Consider the following 13,004-nt stretch of genomic DNA (forward strand, 5'->3'; position numbering starts at 1 on the left):
AAGATTTAATTTAAATATCTCTTTACTCTTTGGCAGTCTGTCCCTGTAAGTACATGGGCAGTTATCAGTTGCTTGTTGTTGTTTCTCTATGCAGAGGTACATAGTGGAAGTCTCTGACCACACACTGTTTACATCTCCCCTTTGCTGTTCATGGATGCTTCCTTACTTCCGACTGACTGTCATCTGCCTACAGGGACTTAATTATCATGCTTGGGGTTGAGACTTAGCTTTTTCTTTCTGCTTCTCTCTTCGTTTCCTTCCTTCCTTTTTTTTTTTTTAACTTCCCCCCATCCCCCCCAAAGTTCTATTGGTGTCTCAAGTCAGTTTTATTTTTAAGGCTAAGTAACATCTAGGAAACCACAAAGATGCCTCAGGTAGCTAACAACAGTAGAAAACTTGACTGTTGAGCCCTGGAACCGATCCTGCTGTGCTGCTAGGCTAGCCAGAGGTGTTGTCAAATCATTATGTTCATTTCGGGGCATTGAGAATGGAATATCCTGGCCCACTTTATGAAAAGGGATATAGATGAGTTTTAGCCAGGTTTTTATTTAGACACATGTAAGTAGATAGCTTTGCTGTGATATAAGCAAGGTTTTGTTTGTTTTTGCCTTTTTCACTTACCTGATTTAGAACCATATATTTGTCCTTTAATACTGTAGGGATGACTGGCAGAATTATCTTATAAACTGGCATTAATCCAGTAAACAAACATATTAAAATGACACATGCAAAATGGCTATCAGAACCAATACATCAGCCCTTTTATAGGGAGCCAGACCCCAGAAATAACTGGAATTTTAAAATCAGTAGTGATACCTTATATTAGGATAATCCAGTATGTGAAAAGAATTGCAGGCTCTGAAACTCACTTAAGGTAAATGATAGTGCAGTTTCCATTTGAAATTCAGTAGGTGTGAGCCTGGTGTGTGTCCATGTTCATATATATATATATATATTTTTTTTTTTTTTTAATCTGTCCTAGGCGTGGCAACTGCAAAAAAGCAAGCTTGGGATTAGTTTGTGAAATAGGTCTTCGTTGCCGCACATACTATGTATTATGTGGCTCAGTACTGAGTGTCTGGACAAAAGTTGAGGGTGTTCTTGCGTCTGTCAGTGGCACAAATGTGAAAATGCAGATAGTTCGCCTAAGAACAGAGGATGGACAACGGATTGTAGGTGAGTCTTTTTTATTCCTTTGGTTCGAGCTGTGAGAATAAAGAAAATCAGATCCTTGTTTTTTTTATTTTCCTTCATAACATCTTAGAATGTCTATTCCAGTGGTGGGGTAAAGTTTCCTTTGTTCTTAAAAGGATGAACGGAAGTTGAGCTTTTGGATGTCTGTAGTTGGTTGTGGCTGAGGTTCTGATGTTGTGCTTCTGCGCTGCCTGCAGTGCTCTTGCTCCCTCCTTCCCTCCCTGTTGACCTCTGTGCAGGCTGTCTGGTATGAAGACGAAGGATTCTCTGACGTCTGTCTCTTTGTATTCGGGCCATGTGAGACTATGGAACTCAAAGCCACTGTGCACAGAGGCTGGACTGAAGTCATGCAGGGAGCAAGGGAGACAGGCTGGCCGCTCCCACCAGTCCCTCAGTGACAGGCTTCACTTCCCAGCAGTCAACCCAGTTACTGTACTTGCCTTGTCACGTGCTCTTCGTTTCTTTTGCAACAACCTTTCTCTGTATCATGGATTGCCTGCGGGCCAGAGTCAGTCCATGAGCATTCTTTTGATCATCAGTTATTTTTGGTTGTCGGATTTCAGTTGAATTAGTTGCCACCTTTTAAAAATCAAAAGGATGGATTTCTATCTTTTTTTCCCTATCTTCTTTAAAAAAAAAAAAATACACTGCAGAGAAGCTTGGAGCATTGAGCCCCTGTTCCCACATGAGAGAAGTTCAGGTCCCCTGATGCAGGATATAATACACAGTCTAGTTTGTTGACTTCCACACACTCCCACTTAGCAGTTAGTGTTTCAGTGTGCATTTGAATTTGTAGACACTTGCTGGAGTCTCTCTGGTACATTAGTACATACCAAAGAAGGTGATGCTTCCATGCATTTCTAGACTGCAAAGGTAGTGGCTAGGGAGATCCTGTATCTGGCTTTCTTCTGCTCGAGCAGGTAGGTGGTGTTGCCCTAGACACATGAATGTGTTCAGGCATTTGTGGGTAATACTGCTGAGGGATCAGGCCACTTCTGAAGGGGCCAGTTCAGTTATTTAGTATTGATTTAGTTTGTGTATGAAATCTTGTTCATTAACTTAATATTATAACATCATTTGGGATTTGCTGTGAAGCTGTAAAATACAGTATGAGTTCTCCTGGGTTCAACCTTTATAAATTGTTTTCTCCTTGCAGGTTTGATTATTCCTGCAAATTGTGTGTCTCCTCTTATAAATCTCCTTTCAACTTCAGACCAGTCTCAACAGCTTGCAGTCCAGCAGAAACAGCTCTGGCAGCAGCGTCACCCCCAGAGCATCGCCAGCTTGAGCAGCACATAAGAAAAGACAGGTTTCAACATGGATGTATCTGAAATGCTGTTGAAGCATATCATTTGCATAAAAATCAGGGACAGTTTCCAAAGAATTATAATTTTTTTTTTTCAGTTGTGCTCTCTCTAGTTAATTTTCTTGGGAATAAGGACAAACCTGGAATAGATAGCAAAACTGAAAATCAGCAGTGCCGACAGTGGTACATCTGTCTTTCCGTGTGCTTTTCCCATGGTACTTACCGTATGCTTTTACTTTGGGTGAGCAGAGGGGTATGTGCGTATGTGAGTCAGTCTGTTTGTTTGTTTGTGAGTTTGTTAAAAGCTGCGAACCATAATTGGTTTAAAAATGCTTGGAACTTCCCAAACTGGCTTTACTTTTATGTTATACAGTGCTCAGGGTTAACGCAGTACATCCATGCCATTGCTGTGGGACTTATCCCCGGATGCATGTGTTTTGAGTCTATAAATAGAGAAAATATATATTGGTTTCTTTTTCCAACTTATTAAAACAATAGGTTTATTAAAGCATGAAATGAAAGGTTGCATATCATGCATTCAGGTTCTTTTCTAGTTTTTGTTCTGACAGTGCATGTCTTTGAAAGCATGCGTAAACAAGATTAACACAGAAGTCAAGTAACAGAGCGAAACATTTGTAGATGTACAGCATTGGTTATTGCATTTTTATAGTGTTTATACCTGGGTATTGCTTCAAACCCTGCAAAATCTTGTCCTCCCATTCTCCCTGCCCCAGGTTTCTTGTCAAGGTAATGAGTACACACATTTTTTTGGTGATAAAACTCTTAAAAAGTTAATTTTAATGTATTAATAGCATTCCTAATGTGTGCTGCAAAAAAGGCTACAAGCCTGCTTTTCTTAAAATTACATCTTTCTTAACTTAAAGATAGTTGTAGAAAGGAGTACAGATTGGCTTCTGTCTTGCAAACAATCTTTTTTTTTTTTAACTTCATTACCTTAGTTTGCTTTGTCACTCTTAAAAATGAAAACTTTGTACTTGAGTTGTAAACTAGACAATGAGGAAACACTTGAGGCTTCTGCTGTATGTTTATTTCTTGTTATTGTTGTTACCCAGTAACTTGAATATTGTTTAACGTGTTGTAAGACATTGTAGAGTTTATCTCAAGCTGTTAAAAATGGTAATGTACAAATGTGAATAGACACTTATCTATAATATGGGTAAGTTTTGTTTCGCCTATAATAGATGTTTATAAAAACAAGTGAGGGGACAATTGGTCTTTTTGTTTCCTTTTTTTTTTCCCCTTTACTTTTTTTGCTTGCACAGGTTGCACTATTGAGAAACTGAGATTGTATAAACCTGGTCAAAAGCTGCAAGATACCACAATCTTGTAGATGTCAAATAAAAAGTTATTATACTAACCCGAAGTGGACTCTTGTTTAGGCCCTCACCACCTGCAGAAGTAGCCTGAGATGGAAACGCTGCAGAACTCGGCGTGTTGCTCAACATTCCAGGTAGCCTTAGATTTTGACTTCAAACCCACCCCACAAAATCAAAGTGGTATTGAGGAAGGGGTGAAATAATAGTGCTTTCAAATGTTTTGCAAGTTGAACTGTTCTCCTTTGTTCCTTTCTAAACTTCTTGCAGGATCTGGTGAGATGTATGTTCAGTGATGGGTAAGCTAGAGCTGTCATCCTCTTGTGTTTCTACAAGCCTGAGTTTAGTTAGGTCACGTTCACCACAAGTTTTCTTTCTTTGAATTTATTTATTCTTGAAGCCTAAAAGAACAAATTGAGAATAATTTCGGTTCTTTGGCATATTTTGCCCAGTGGATGCAACTTTTATCCTCAGTCTATCCTTATATCTCAGGCAGTGATCCGTGAATATCAACCAGTGTCCCTTGTTAGGGCCACTAGACCCAGCTGGCAGCCAAGAGCAGAGTTGTCCACCTGCACCAAAACTTCCCAGTTCTGTTTTTAAATCAGGAGCCTAGTCGGTTTCCATCAGCACCCCAAGGAAGATAGAGCTGTGGAGAGGAAGCCTAACCATCCTGCTCCCTCCAGTGAGACAGAATGGCAGGGTTGTGAAAGAGAGACTGTCTCTCGTAGGCTTGGCCCAACTTTGCTTTTTGTGTGTGTGTGGGCACCTTTTTTTTTTTTTTTTTTAAAAAGCAAGTTATGGTTTTTTCCAAGCAGCTTCAGTATCAGGATTGTTTAATATGAAATTAGTTGACCCTCACAATTCACAATGTAATGTTTGCTCTTGGAATAGCTATCTTGTTACAGAGGGGATGTGTATGTCCTGTTCTTTGTAGAACAGCTTTGTTTTGCATTTTAGAAAAGGTCCAGAAATAAGTCCTGTGAAAACTCTGAGTAGACCTCGGAAAGGCAGCTGTGTACACAGATGGGGAGCTGAGGTGCCGGCTGCCCACGCTTATGGTGGTTCAGTGTGCACGTGAGCCCTCAGGGCCCTTGTTAGGCTCTGCCCGTGCTCCTCTCTGGAGGTGAGCATACAACCTTTGCACTGTGCCCTTATCCAAGTCGGCAAGTTTCAGGTTGGTCAACATGGGGAAACCCAGCATTCAGTGTCCTCCTCTGTCAAAAAAAAATCAAGTCTCAAACAAGAGCTAACTTTGGTAAAACAGGTCTTGTATTTCAGGATCTGAATGCCACATCTGAACCCAAGGACCTTGTTGAACCGTATGTGAGTCCATTTGGCCTCTGTAATGCCTTTTCTCCCTTTTTAGCAATATGACTCTGAGCACAAAAATCTGATTATGAATCATGTTCGTGTTTTCAGAGTTTACAGTACCGATTGTGCTGAAAACCACTTTCCCAGTCCAGAGCTGCTCAGATGGTATTGGGGGAGGTTAGTGTTCCCCTGATCTAGCATCCTCCATACCACAAGGTCTCTAGCTGCAGTTTAGTGGGTTTATCCAGATACATATCGATGATACAAATTCCTAAAAGTATTAATAAGGTATTTTTAAAAACAACTTGATGAAAAAGTAAATATCTTAAGCAGTTTTCCCTTTCTGCTGCTAAATTGCCGATACAACTCTTCAGTGTCTTTTCTTCACATCTGTATATAAGTTTAGCAAGAACCTGCATCCAAAGCAATGTGGGAGTGTGTGTGTGTGTGTGTATGTATATATGTATTTATTCCAATCCAGTTAGCACTTCAGAAACCTTTTTGAGTTGCAACAGTAAAACCTTTTAGTTTTATATTGCTTCTTTATCTGTAAAGGTAAAAGTTCTAGATTACCAAACTCCAGGGAAATATTAATATTTTAGAGGCAGAATTTTCTGGCTGTACCCCCTGGGGCATTCATTTGCTAATCTCCATGTGATGCTATCAGGACAACTTCTAACAGGGATGACAAGCAAGGGTACCAGGACAGCACTTAAGAGTTGTATAACGGGAACCTTTCCCTCATTCCCCTCCACTTTCCAAGGAGGGGGAAGAAAAGCAATAGATTTGAAATGATTGGTGCATCTCATTTGATGAAAGTAGGAACAGAGGAAAAGTGTTTTTCCCTTGGGTCCTTTTCTTGATTAGACGTTAAGAGGAAAGTCCCTACCCAAGTACTCTCTTAAAAAATGTACCCCAACGACATTCGACAGTTTCTACGAATGGTGCTACATAAAGAGTCTCTGTGAAACTGGTACCCGGTTGACAGATGTTTGGGGAATGCAGGCATCCCAGTGGCAGTGGGCAGTGGTTGACTATCCTTCCTATATCTGAGGTCTCCTTGGCTAGCACCGCACCAAGGTGCATGCACTGTGCATGCCTTGCTGCTGGAATATGCAGCAGGCAGTCCATGTTGTGGCTACAGCTGCGAGCAAAAACCATTTGTAGAAAGTCCTTGTTGGATGCCAGTTGTCTAATACAAGGCAGTGCGTTTTAAGGGCATATAAGTGAAGGAAACACATTTAGATACCTGCAACTCTAGCTAGCTAGTAATTTTTTTCTGAGTACTTGAGGTGAAATCCAAAACCCACCTTCTAATCTTACGCTGTACTTATATATATGTACATAATGTATATATATAGAAATGTTGGGTTCTTTTGAATTCTGAATGTAAATATTTCTTGTAAATTGGGACCCCACCCACTTGTTTGTCTCTTTTCCCTCATCCAATTCTATTTATTCTTTTCTTGGTTTCCCATAGAGGGCTTCTTATAATATTTTTTTTTCTTTTTTTTTGCTGTAGAAAAGTTTTGCTGAAAAACTTTAGTTGAATTTGTTCTTGTATTTTAGAATTCAGTTTTGCATCTTTACTATAGAATTCCTGTGTCTGTTTTGTGTTAATATTTTTCAACATGCCTGATTGTGTTTTGCATTTTTATTACATATTTTTTTACTGTGTGCAATTCATTGTATTGGGGGAATGTACTTGAGTGCAATTTCTGATACTGTCATTATATGACTAGTTATGCTCATTTATGTTGCTCTTTGGAAGCTATAGTGAGCCTGTTTTCATCTGAAAAAATTTCTTCCCAAGACTTCTTTAAGCTCCTCTAACTTCTTCAGTGCATTTGGGATCAAACTCAACTCTTCAGTAAACCTGACTTGTTTCTACCCTTGCAACTTTTCAGGCCTGCATCACATCCTTCATCCTTGTGGCTTTCCAGCCAAGAGGGAAATCTCCTAGATCTGAACAGTGATGTATGGGCTGCTGCTGCTGCAAATTTTCTGTTTCTTAAAGAAGTTTAGTCTGTCCTTTAATCCTTCAAAGAATAATCAGAAACTTACTTTCCAGTGAGCATGGCGATCTGCTTCTGTCCCACCAGTTAAGGGGCGGAGACAGGCCTGGTACGGGCTGGTGTCCGTACTAGCAGGTTAGAGAACGTACTTCCAGGGACAGTTGTCCTCCTGAGTAGAGCAGCACAACTGCTTGTGCAGGCTCCTGTGAGCCTTCAGCTCAAGGGCTGATGCTGTGTGTTAACTGTGGAGGGGACAGGCTGGTGGGATCCCTTGAGCTGTCCCACCATCAGCAAGCTGCTGAGTTGATCTTGACTAGATTGGCTGTAAACCTAGGAGCTGAGAGGGCTGGAGGCACTCTTAACGATTGGATTAGTGTTGCCAGGAGGGCCCACCCAGGAGTGGCTCACAGAGTGGTGGTAATCATTACCACCACTGTGGTAACAGGCAAATACTGTGTTTCTACCTACAGATTTTGCATTTTTAAGAAGAAATTCCTCCATAACTTCCAGCAAAGACACCATGAGCGTTTCTCGGGCCTTTCATTCATGCACACGTTTCATTCGTTGCTCTGAGCTTGATAGACATTTAGAAGTTGTCTGTATTTAGGTGAGTCTTAGGAACTTGGTGTGTCTTGAAAGAGGGCCTGTCAGAGGTGAGCTCCTCTGTCAGAGGCTTTCCTTCTCTGATGCCCAGGAGGCAGTTGAACCACGTGGTTTGCAGCAGCAGCAGTCAGGCTAAGGCCATACCCTTGTAGTGCAGAGTCGAGCAAGGGGCGCCACCTGGGATGTAGGTTGTCTTCCATTCTTGCAGGTCAAGCCTCCTGGGGCTGAGGGTCAGTCCGCAGGCTCCTTAGTGAGAACCCCCTGGCTTTTCCACCCATCACCCTGTCCTGAGGGCCTTTCTTGCTATGACAGTATTTGTGGCACTGAAGAGGATAAAGAAGCTTGAGCCTTCTTTCTGACTTCCACTTTACGGGGCAGATAGCTTGTATTTTCTACATAGCACATTGCAGTCTTGCCGCCATCGGGGAAAAAAAAAAATCATCCTGTTCATGGTTTATACTGAATTTGCAAACTACTGATATTATTTTTCAATAACCACTTTATCTACCATCGACCATGAGAGGTGGGAAGAGGTACGCTGTATCTCTGCAATAAAACTTTTGCCAGGTTCTACCTCCCGCTGAGCAAAGGATACTTTTGTACTTAGGCATAGATCTTCCTCCTTTACTAATCTGACATGGTGCATCTTGAGACAACATGTGATGGAATCCAAAGACAATTTGAAACAAAGGTGGATGTAAAACTCTTTTGGTTGTTTTTGTTGTGTTCTTTTTTACAATCTCTCTTTTTATATTGCTACTCTGTTTTGAATGTCTGTCAGTGTATGGAGGGTACGCACTGTTCTGATGATACTGCACTGCTTCTTCAGCCTTCCGTGGTGATACAGTACCAAGTGTCCAGAAACAATTGTTCTGTTTTGATTTGTAACTTAAAAAAAAAATTGGGTCTCATGCAATAAAAAAATGTATTGGCTGCATTTAGCGAGGTTTATACCCTTGCAAGTAAAAACCGTCAACCATGAAGCATAACAAAATTCTGTATTTAGTTTTTTGTTGTTGTGTTTTCTGATTTTTGTTTCTCTTTTTTTTCTTTTTTTGTAAGATTCTTAAATAAATTAAACTGGCTAATATGTTGCTTTTGTCTGTGTTTTATTTGACTGGGCTCTTGAGTACCTGTTCCAGCTGTGTCAGGGCACAGCTCACCACACTGACCTAGAGAGCTAATTTGAATTGGGGGCTTGGACTTTTTATTGGCTTTATATTTAAAAAGAATTCTAGAAGACTTCTTACGGTGAGGATAAAAAGCAACCCAGCGCTTGTTAGAGCAAAAAAAATGGCTGCACCGCTGTAGAGCTTCAGTGAGTTTGCACTGGGTGCCCTGGCCGGGGGGCTCGGGTCAGGGGTGTCCTCTGCAAGGTGCCGCAGTGTTGGAGAACTTGGGGGTATGAGGCTCGCTATTGAAAATTCATTCCTCCTGCTGCACAGCCATCCAATCCGGGAATCTGAGATTGGAGCTCTGCTGATGAAAAATAAAACGGAAACTACTGCAGACAGCTTAGTGTGTGCCAGTCACTGGGTGCTTCCCATAGTCCTCAGTCCTCTGCTAGCTCTCAGATGAAAAGCCTTTCTAAGTCTTGTGGAATTGGTACCTTTATTTCATATTTCTTTACTAAGTATTTAATAAGCCACTGCTATGTGTCTAGCATCGGGTCGCATGGCTCTCGTTGGTAGGGATTCTTCATGGGTAGTTATTCTCATGTCAGAGACAACAAATAAGCGATTAGGTTAAGGTTCCGGTGGTCATGGGAGCTAGGAAGGAAACATCAGGAATGCTGGGTATGGGGGGTGTGGTAAAGTGGGGAGGAGGTGAGCCACTGTCCACTGGCACCAGACTGCTTTGTGGATCCTGCAGTGGACAGAGAGGTGGAGGGTGGTGAGCTCTGGGGCTCTGGGATGGTGAAGTAATGAATGGCCGAGAGATCCAGTCAGATCCTTGCACTGGGCTCAGGAAGCCAGAGAATTCGGGAACGGACAGGAGGGAAGATACTACAGGACACCCAAAATGGCGAGTAGATCTCTGTCGTGTGTGTGTGTGTTAGTAGATCTCTGTGTCCTGTGTGTGTGTGTGCGAGTAGATCTGTGTCCTTTGTGTGTGTGAGTGTGTGCGTGTGTGTTAGTAGATCTCTGTGTCCCATGTGTGTGTGTTAGTAGATCTCTGTGTCCTGTGTTTGTGTGTGCGCGTGTGTGTGTTAGATCTCTGTGTCCCGTGTGTGTGTGTGTGAGTAGATCTCTGTGTCCCGTGTGTGTGTGAGTAGATCTCTGTATCCTCTGTGTGTGTGTGTTAGTAGATCTCTGTGTTGTATGTGCGTATGTTAGTAGATCTCTGTGTCCCGTGTGTGTGTGTGTGTGAGTAGATCTCTGTATCCTCTGTGTGTGTGTGTTAGTAGATCTCTGTGTCCTCTGTGTGTGTGTGAGTAGATCTCTGTGCCCTGTGTGTGTGTGTGAGTAGATCTCTGTGTCCCGTGTGTGTGTGTGTTAGTAGATCTCTGTGTCCTGTGTGTGTGTGTGTGTTAGTAGATCTCTGTGTCCTGTGTGTGTGTGTGTGTGAGTAGATCTCTGTGTCCTGTGTGTGTGTGTTTAAGCCTCCCTGCCTCTATTCACTTCTATGCCATGTGAGAACTGGCACTCACTTCATAGATGAGATGGGCACAAAGGTTGGGGGACTGCAGGTGGTCTGGGCCAAGGGTCCATGCCACTCGTTCTCTAGATATGGACAAAGATATTTTTTAAAAAATTTTAAAAAATGTCTGCAGTCTGGCTTGTTTGCGAGTGTTCTTTGTGGGCTTTGAAATGCTTGAGAGAATCATGTTCAATTTGTAGCTTGAAATGCTTAAGGGAATTTAATCAAATTTGTAAATGGTGTTCATGTTTAGGGGAATTTAGCCTGCCAAACACATGAGATAATCGAGCATTAATTGAAGAACAAGTAAAAGGGAGTGTTTTATATTTTAACTCAAATCTCTCAAAAATATTTATAAATTTAGCATCAAGATTTAAAGAAAACTGTTCTTAAATGTATAACCTTAATACATTGAGTATTAATCTGAATAAGAAAAAATGAGAGGCGAGACTTCATGGAGAGCCTCCACTGTCCTCACTGAGTTTTTCTGTTAATGGTTCCAGTTTGCTTTGACTTTATTCCCCTTCGGGGATTCATGGGTAATCCAGGTCTGCTTTCTGCCTCACATGGTGTTCCCCTGGGCCTCCACACCATTGACCTTTGGGCCAGTCCATTCTTTGTGGAGGGAAGGGAGAGGTGGGGGCTGTCCTGTGCATTGTATGGTGTTGAGCAGCACCCTTGTTATCTACCCACTAGATACCAGTCTTACACGCTGCATACCTTGCACCCTGCCAGTAGTGAAAACCCAAAATGTCTCCAGACATGGCCTCTTGAGGGGAAAAACTGCCTCTAAGCAAGTAAGTCATCCAGAGGCCAAGGCTGGTGTCTGATCTGTGTGTCTGCACGCACATGTGTGTTTTACAGAGGACAAGGTCCGTGAACAAGGGGGCAACACCCTTGAGATAATGGAAAATACAAATGTTAACTGGCTAGGGGGTTTGGAGTATGTACAATACGATTTCCATAAGTATGAATATTTATCAGCTAGTCATTTGAGAGCATGATGTAAAGAAGCCATCTGTGAAGGCCTTTATGGAGAGAAAGAAGGCTAAAAGAAATGTGCAAAATGTTTATTTTTAGAGCCCAACTCTCAGCAAGTTGGCTCCGTCCTCCAAAAGCTGCCCACTCTGGGAGTCAAGTGCATCTTTGGGTTAGGAGAGGCGAGTGCCACAGTGCCGGTTCCAAACTACATCCCATTAGGAATCGCCACCAGGTAGCGTGCAAAGGTAAGACGGCCAGGTGAACACTGAATTACTGGAATACTTAATTTTTATGTTTGTGATTGGTTGTTTACTCGAATAAGTAACACCAGCACCTGACAAGTCAACAGGCAGATGAGAACGCACACTGAGCATTCTCTCTGCTCCTCCTGCTGGGTCCTCATTCTCCTTTCCAAGGCAGTCATTCTTGCCAGTTTCTTCACTATCCTTTCTTGGGGAACTTGAGAGGGTAAATTTTTGAGTATCACAAAAAATGCTCTAGCTTCTGTTGTTTATCTGTAGTTGTAGGCAAGATTCATTCTCACAAAGATGGATGTGAATTACTGGAGAAAGGCAAACTAGAATAAATTATTACTTGTAGAAAATAGAGACATTCATGAACCCTCAGTAAAAAGTCAAGTGTTCTGTGAAGATGCCCACTGTTTAGAGACATAAGAGGTCCCTAGAATGTACTTTTTCATCTCTAGTCCTAGATCAAGATAAGTTATAGAATCTTCTAAATTTCTGCCTTAATATTGGATTTCTGTTCAGCTATTTCCACAGTCTTATGTTTTTACATCTGTGTTTCCTATTCAGAGGTATTGCTATGCAAATAGGATTATTTTGTTTGCAGATCAGTCTTAAGAAACAAACTTCTGAGGTCTAACACAGGGATTGGCAAACCATGGTCCACGGGTCTATCCAGTCCACTGTCACCTATTTTTGAATGACCCTGGAAGCTAAGAATAGTTTTTATTTTCTTAAATGTTTGAAAAAATACATTTTTTGGTTTTTTTGTTTGTTTTATATTTACTTATGGCTGCATTGAATCTTTGTTGCTGCACTGGGCTTTCTCTAGTTGTGGCGAGTGGTGGTTACTTTTCATGATGGTGTGCAGGCTTCTCACTATGGTGGCTTCTCTTGTTGTGAAACGTGGGCTCTAGGCTTGCGGGCTTAATTGCCCCTTGGCATGTGGAATCTTCCCGGACCAGGGGTCAAACCCATGTTCCCTGCATTGGCAGGTGGATTCTTAACTACTGAATCACCAGGGAAGTCCCAGAATATTTTGTACCATGTGAAAAATACCTGATATTCAAATATCAGTGTTCACAAAGTCTTATTGGAATCCAGGCATGCCCATCACTTGATGTATCATCTAAGGCTATGCTGTAACGGCAGACTTGCACAGTGAGAGATAATGTGGCCTGCAGAGCTTAAAATATTGACTGTATGACCCTTTTCAGGAAAGCTTGCCAGCTCCTGGTCATTGAAACAGAAATAATGGCAGAAACATAACTGAAAATTAATAAATTTGAGTGTAGGCTTCTGATCAAAACCCAACTTAATGTCAAATATAGTTTTACTTGTCCAGAGGATATAAACCACACTGGAGTCACTG

The 13,004-nt window shown here is 41.7% G+C and overlaps 1 protein-coding gene across 2 annotated transcripts in view; it reads left to right on the forward strand.

Moving 5' to 3' along the window:
• The window catches only part of SBNO1 (strawberry notch homolog 1), a 55,544-nt gene extending 46,688 nt beyond the window's left edge, over positions 1-8,856 (forward strand). For both annotated transcript variants that reach the window (XM_020901315.2, XM_020901316.2), the window contains exons 31-32: positions 983-1,176; positions 2,351-8,856. In XM_020901315.2, coding sequence (XP_020756974.1) covers positions 983-1,176; positions 2,351-2,493 — 337 coding nt within the window. In that variant the 3' untranslated portion in view covers positions 2,494-8,856. The remainder of the gene's footprint in view (positions 1-982; positions 1,177-2,350) is intronic.
• Positions 8,857-13,004: the final 4,148 nt, after the last annotated feature.

The sequence above is a fragment of the Odocoileus virginianus genome, chromosome 12 (assembly GCF_023699985.2).
Source record: "Odocoileus virginianus isolate 20LAN1187 ecotype Illinois chromosome 12, Ovbor_1.2, whole genome shotgun sequence".
Taxonomy (NCBI): Eukaryota; Metazoa; Chordata; class Mammalia; order Artiodactyla; family Cervidae; genus Odocoileus; species Odocoileus virginianus.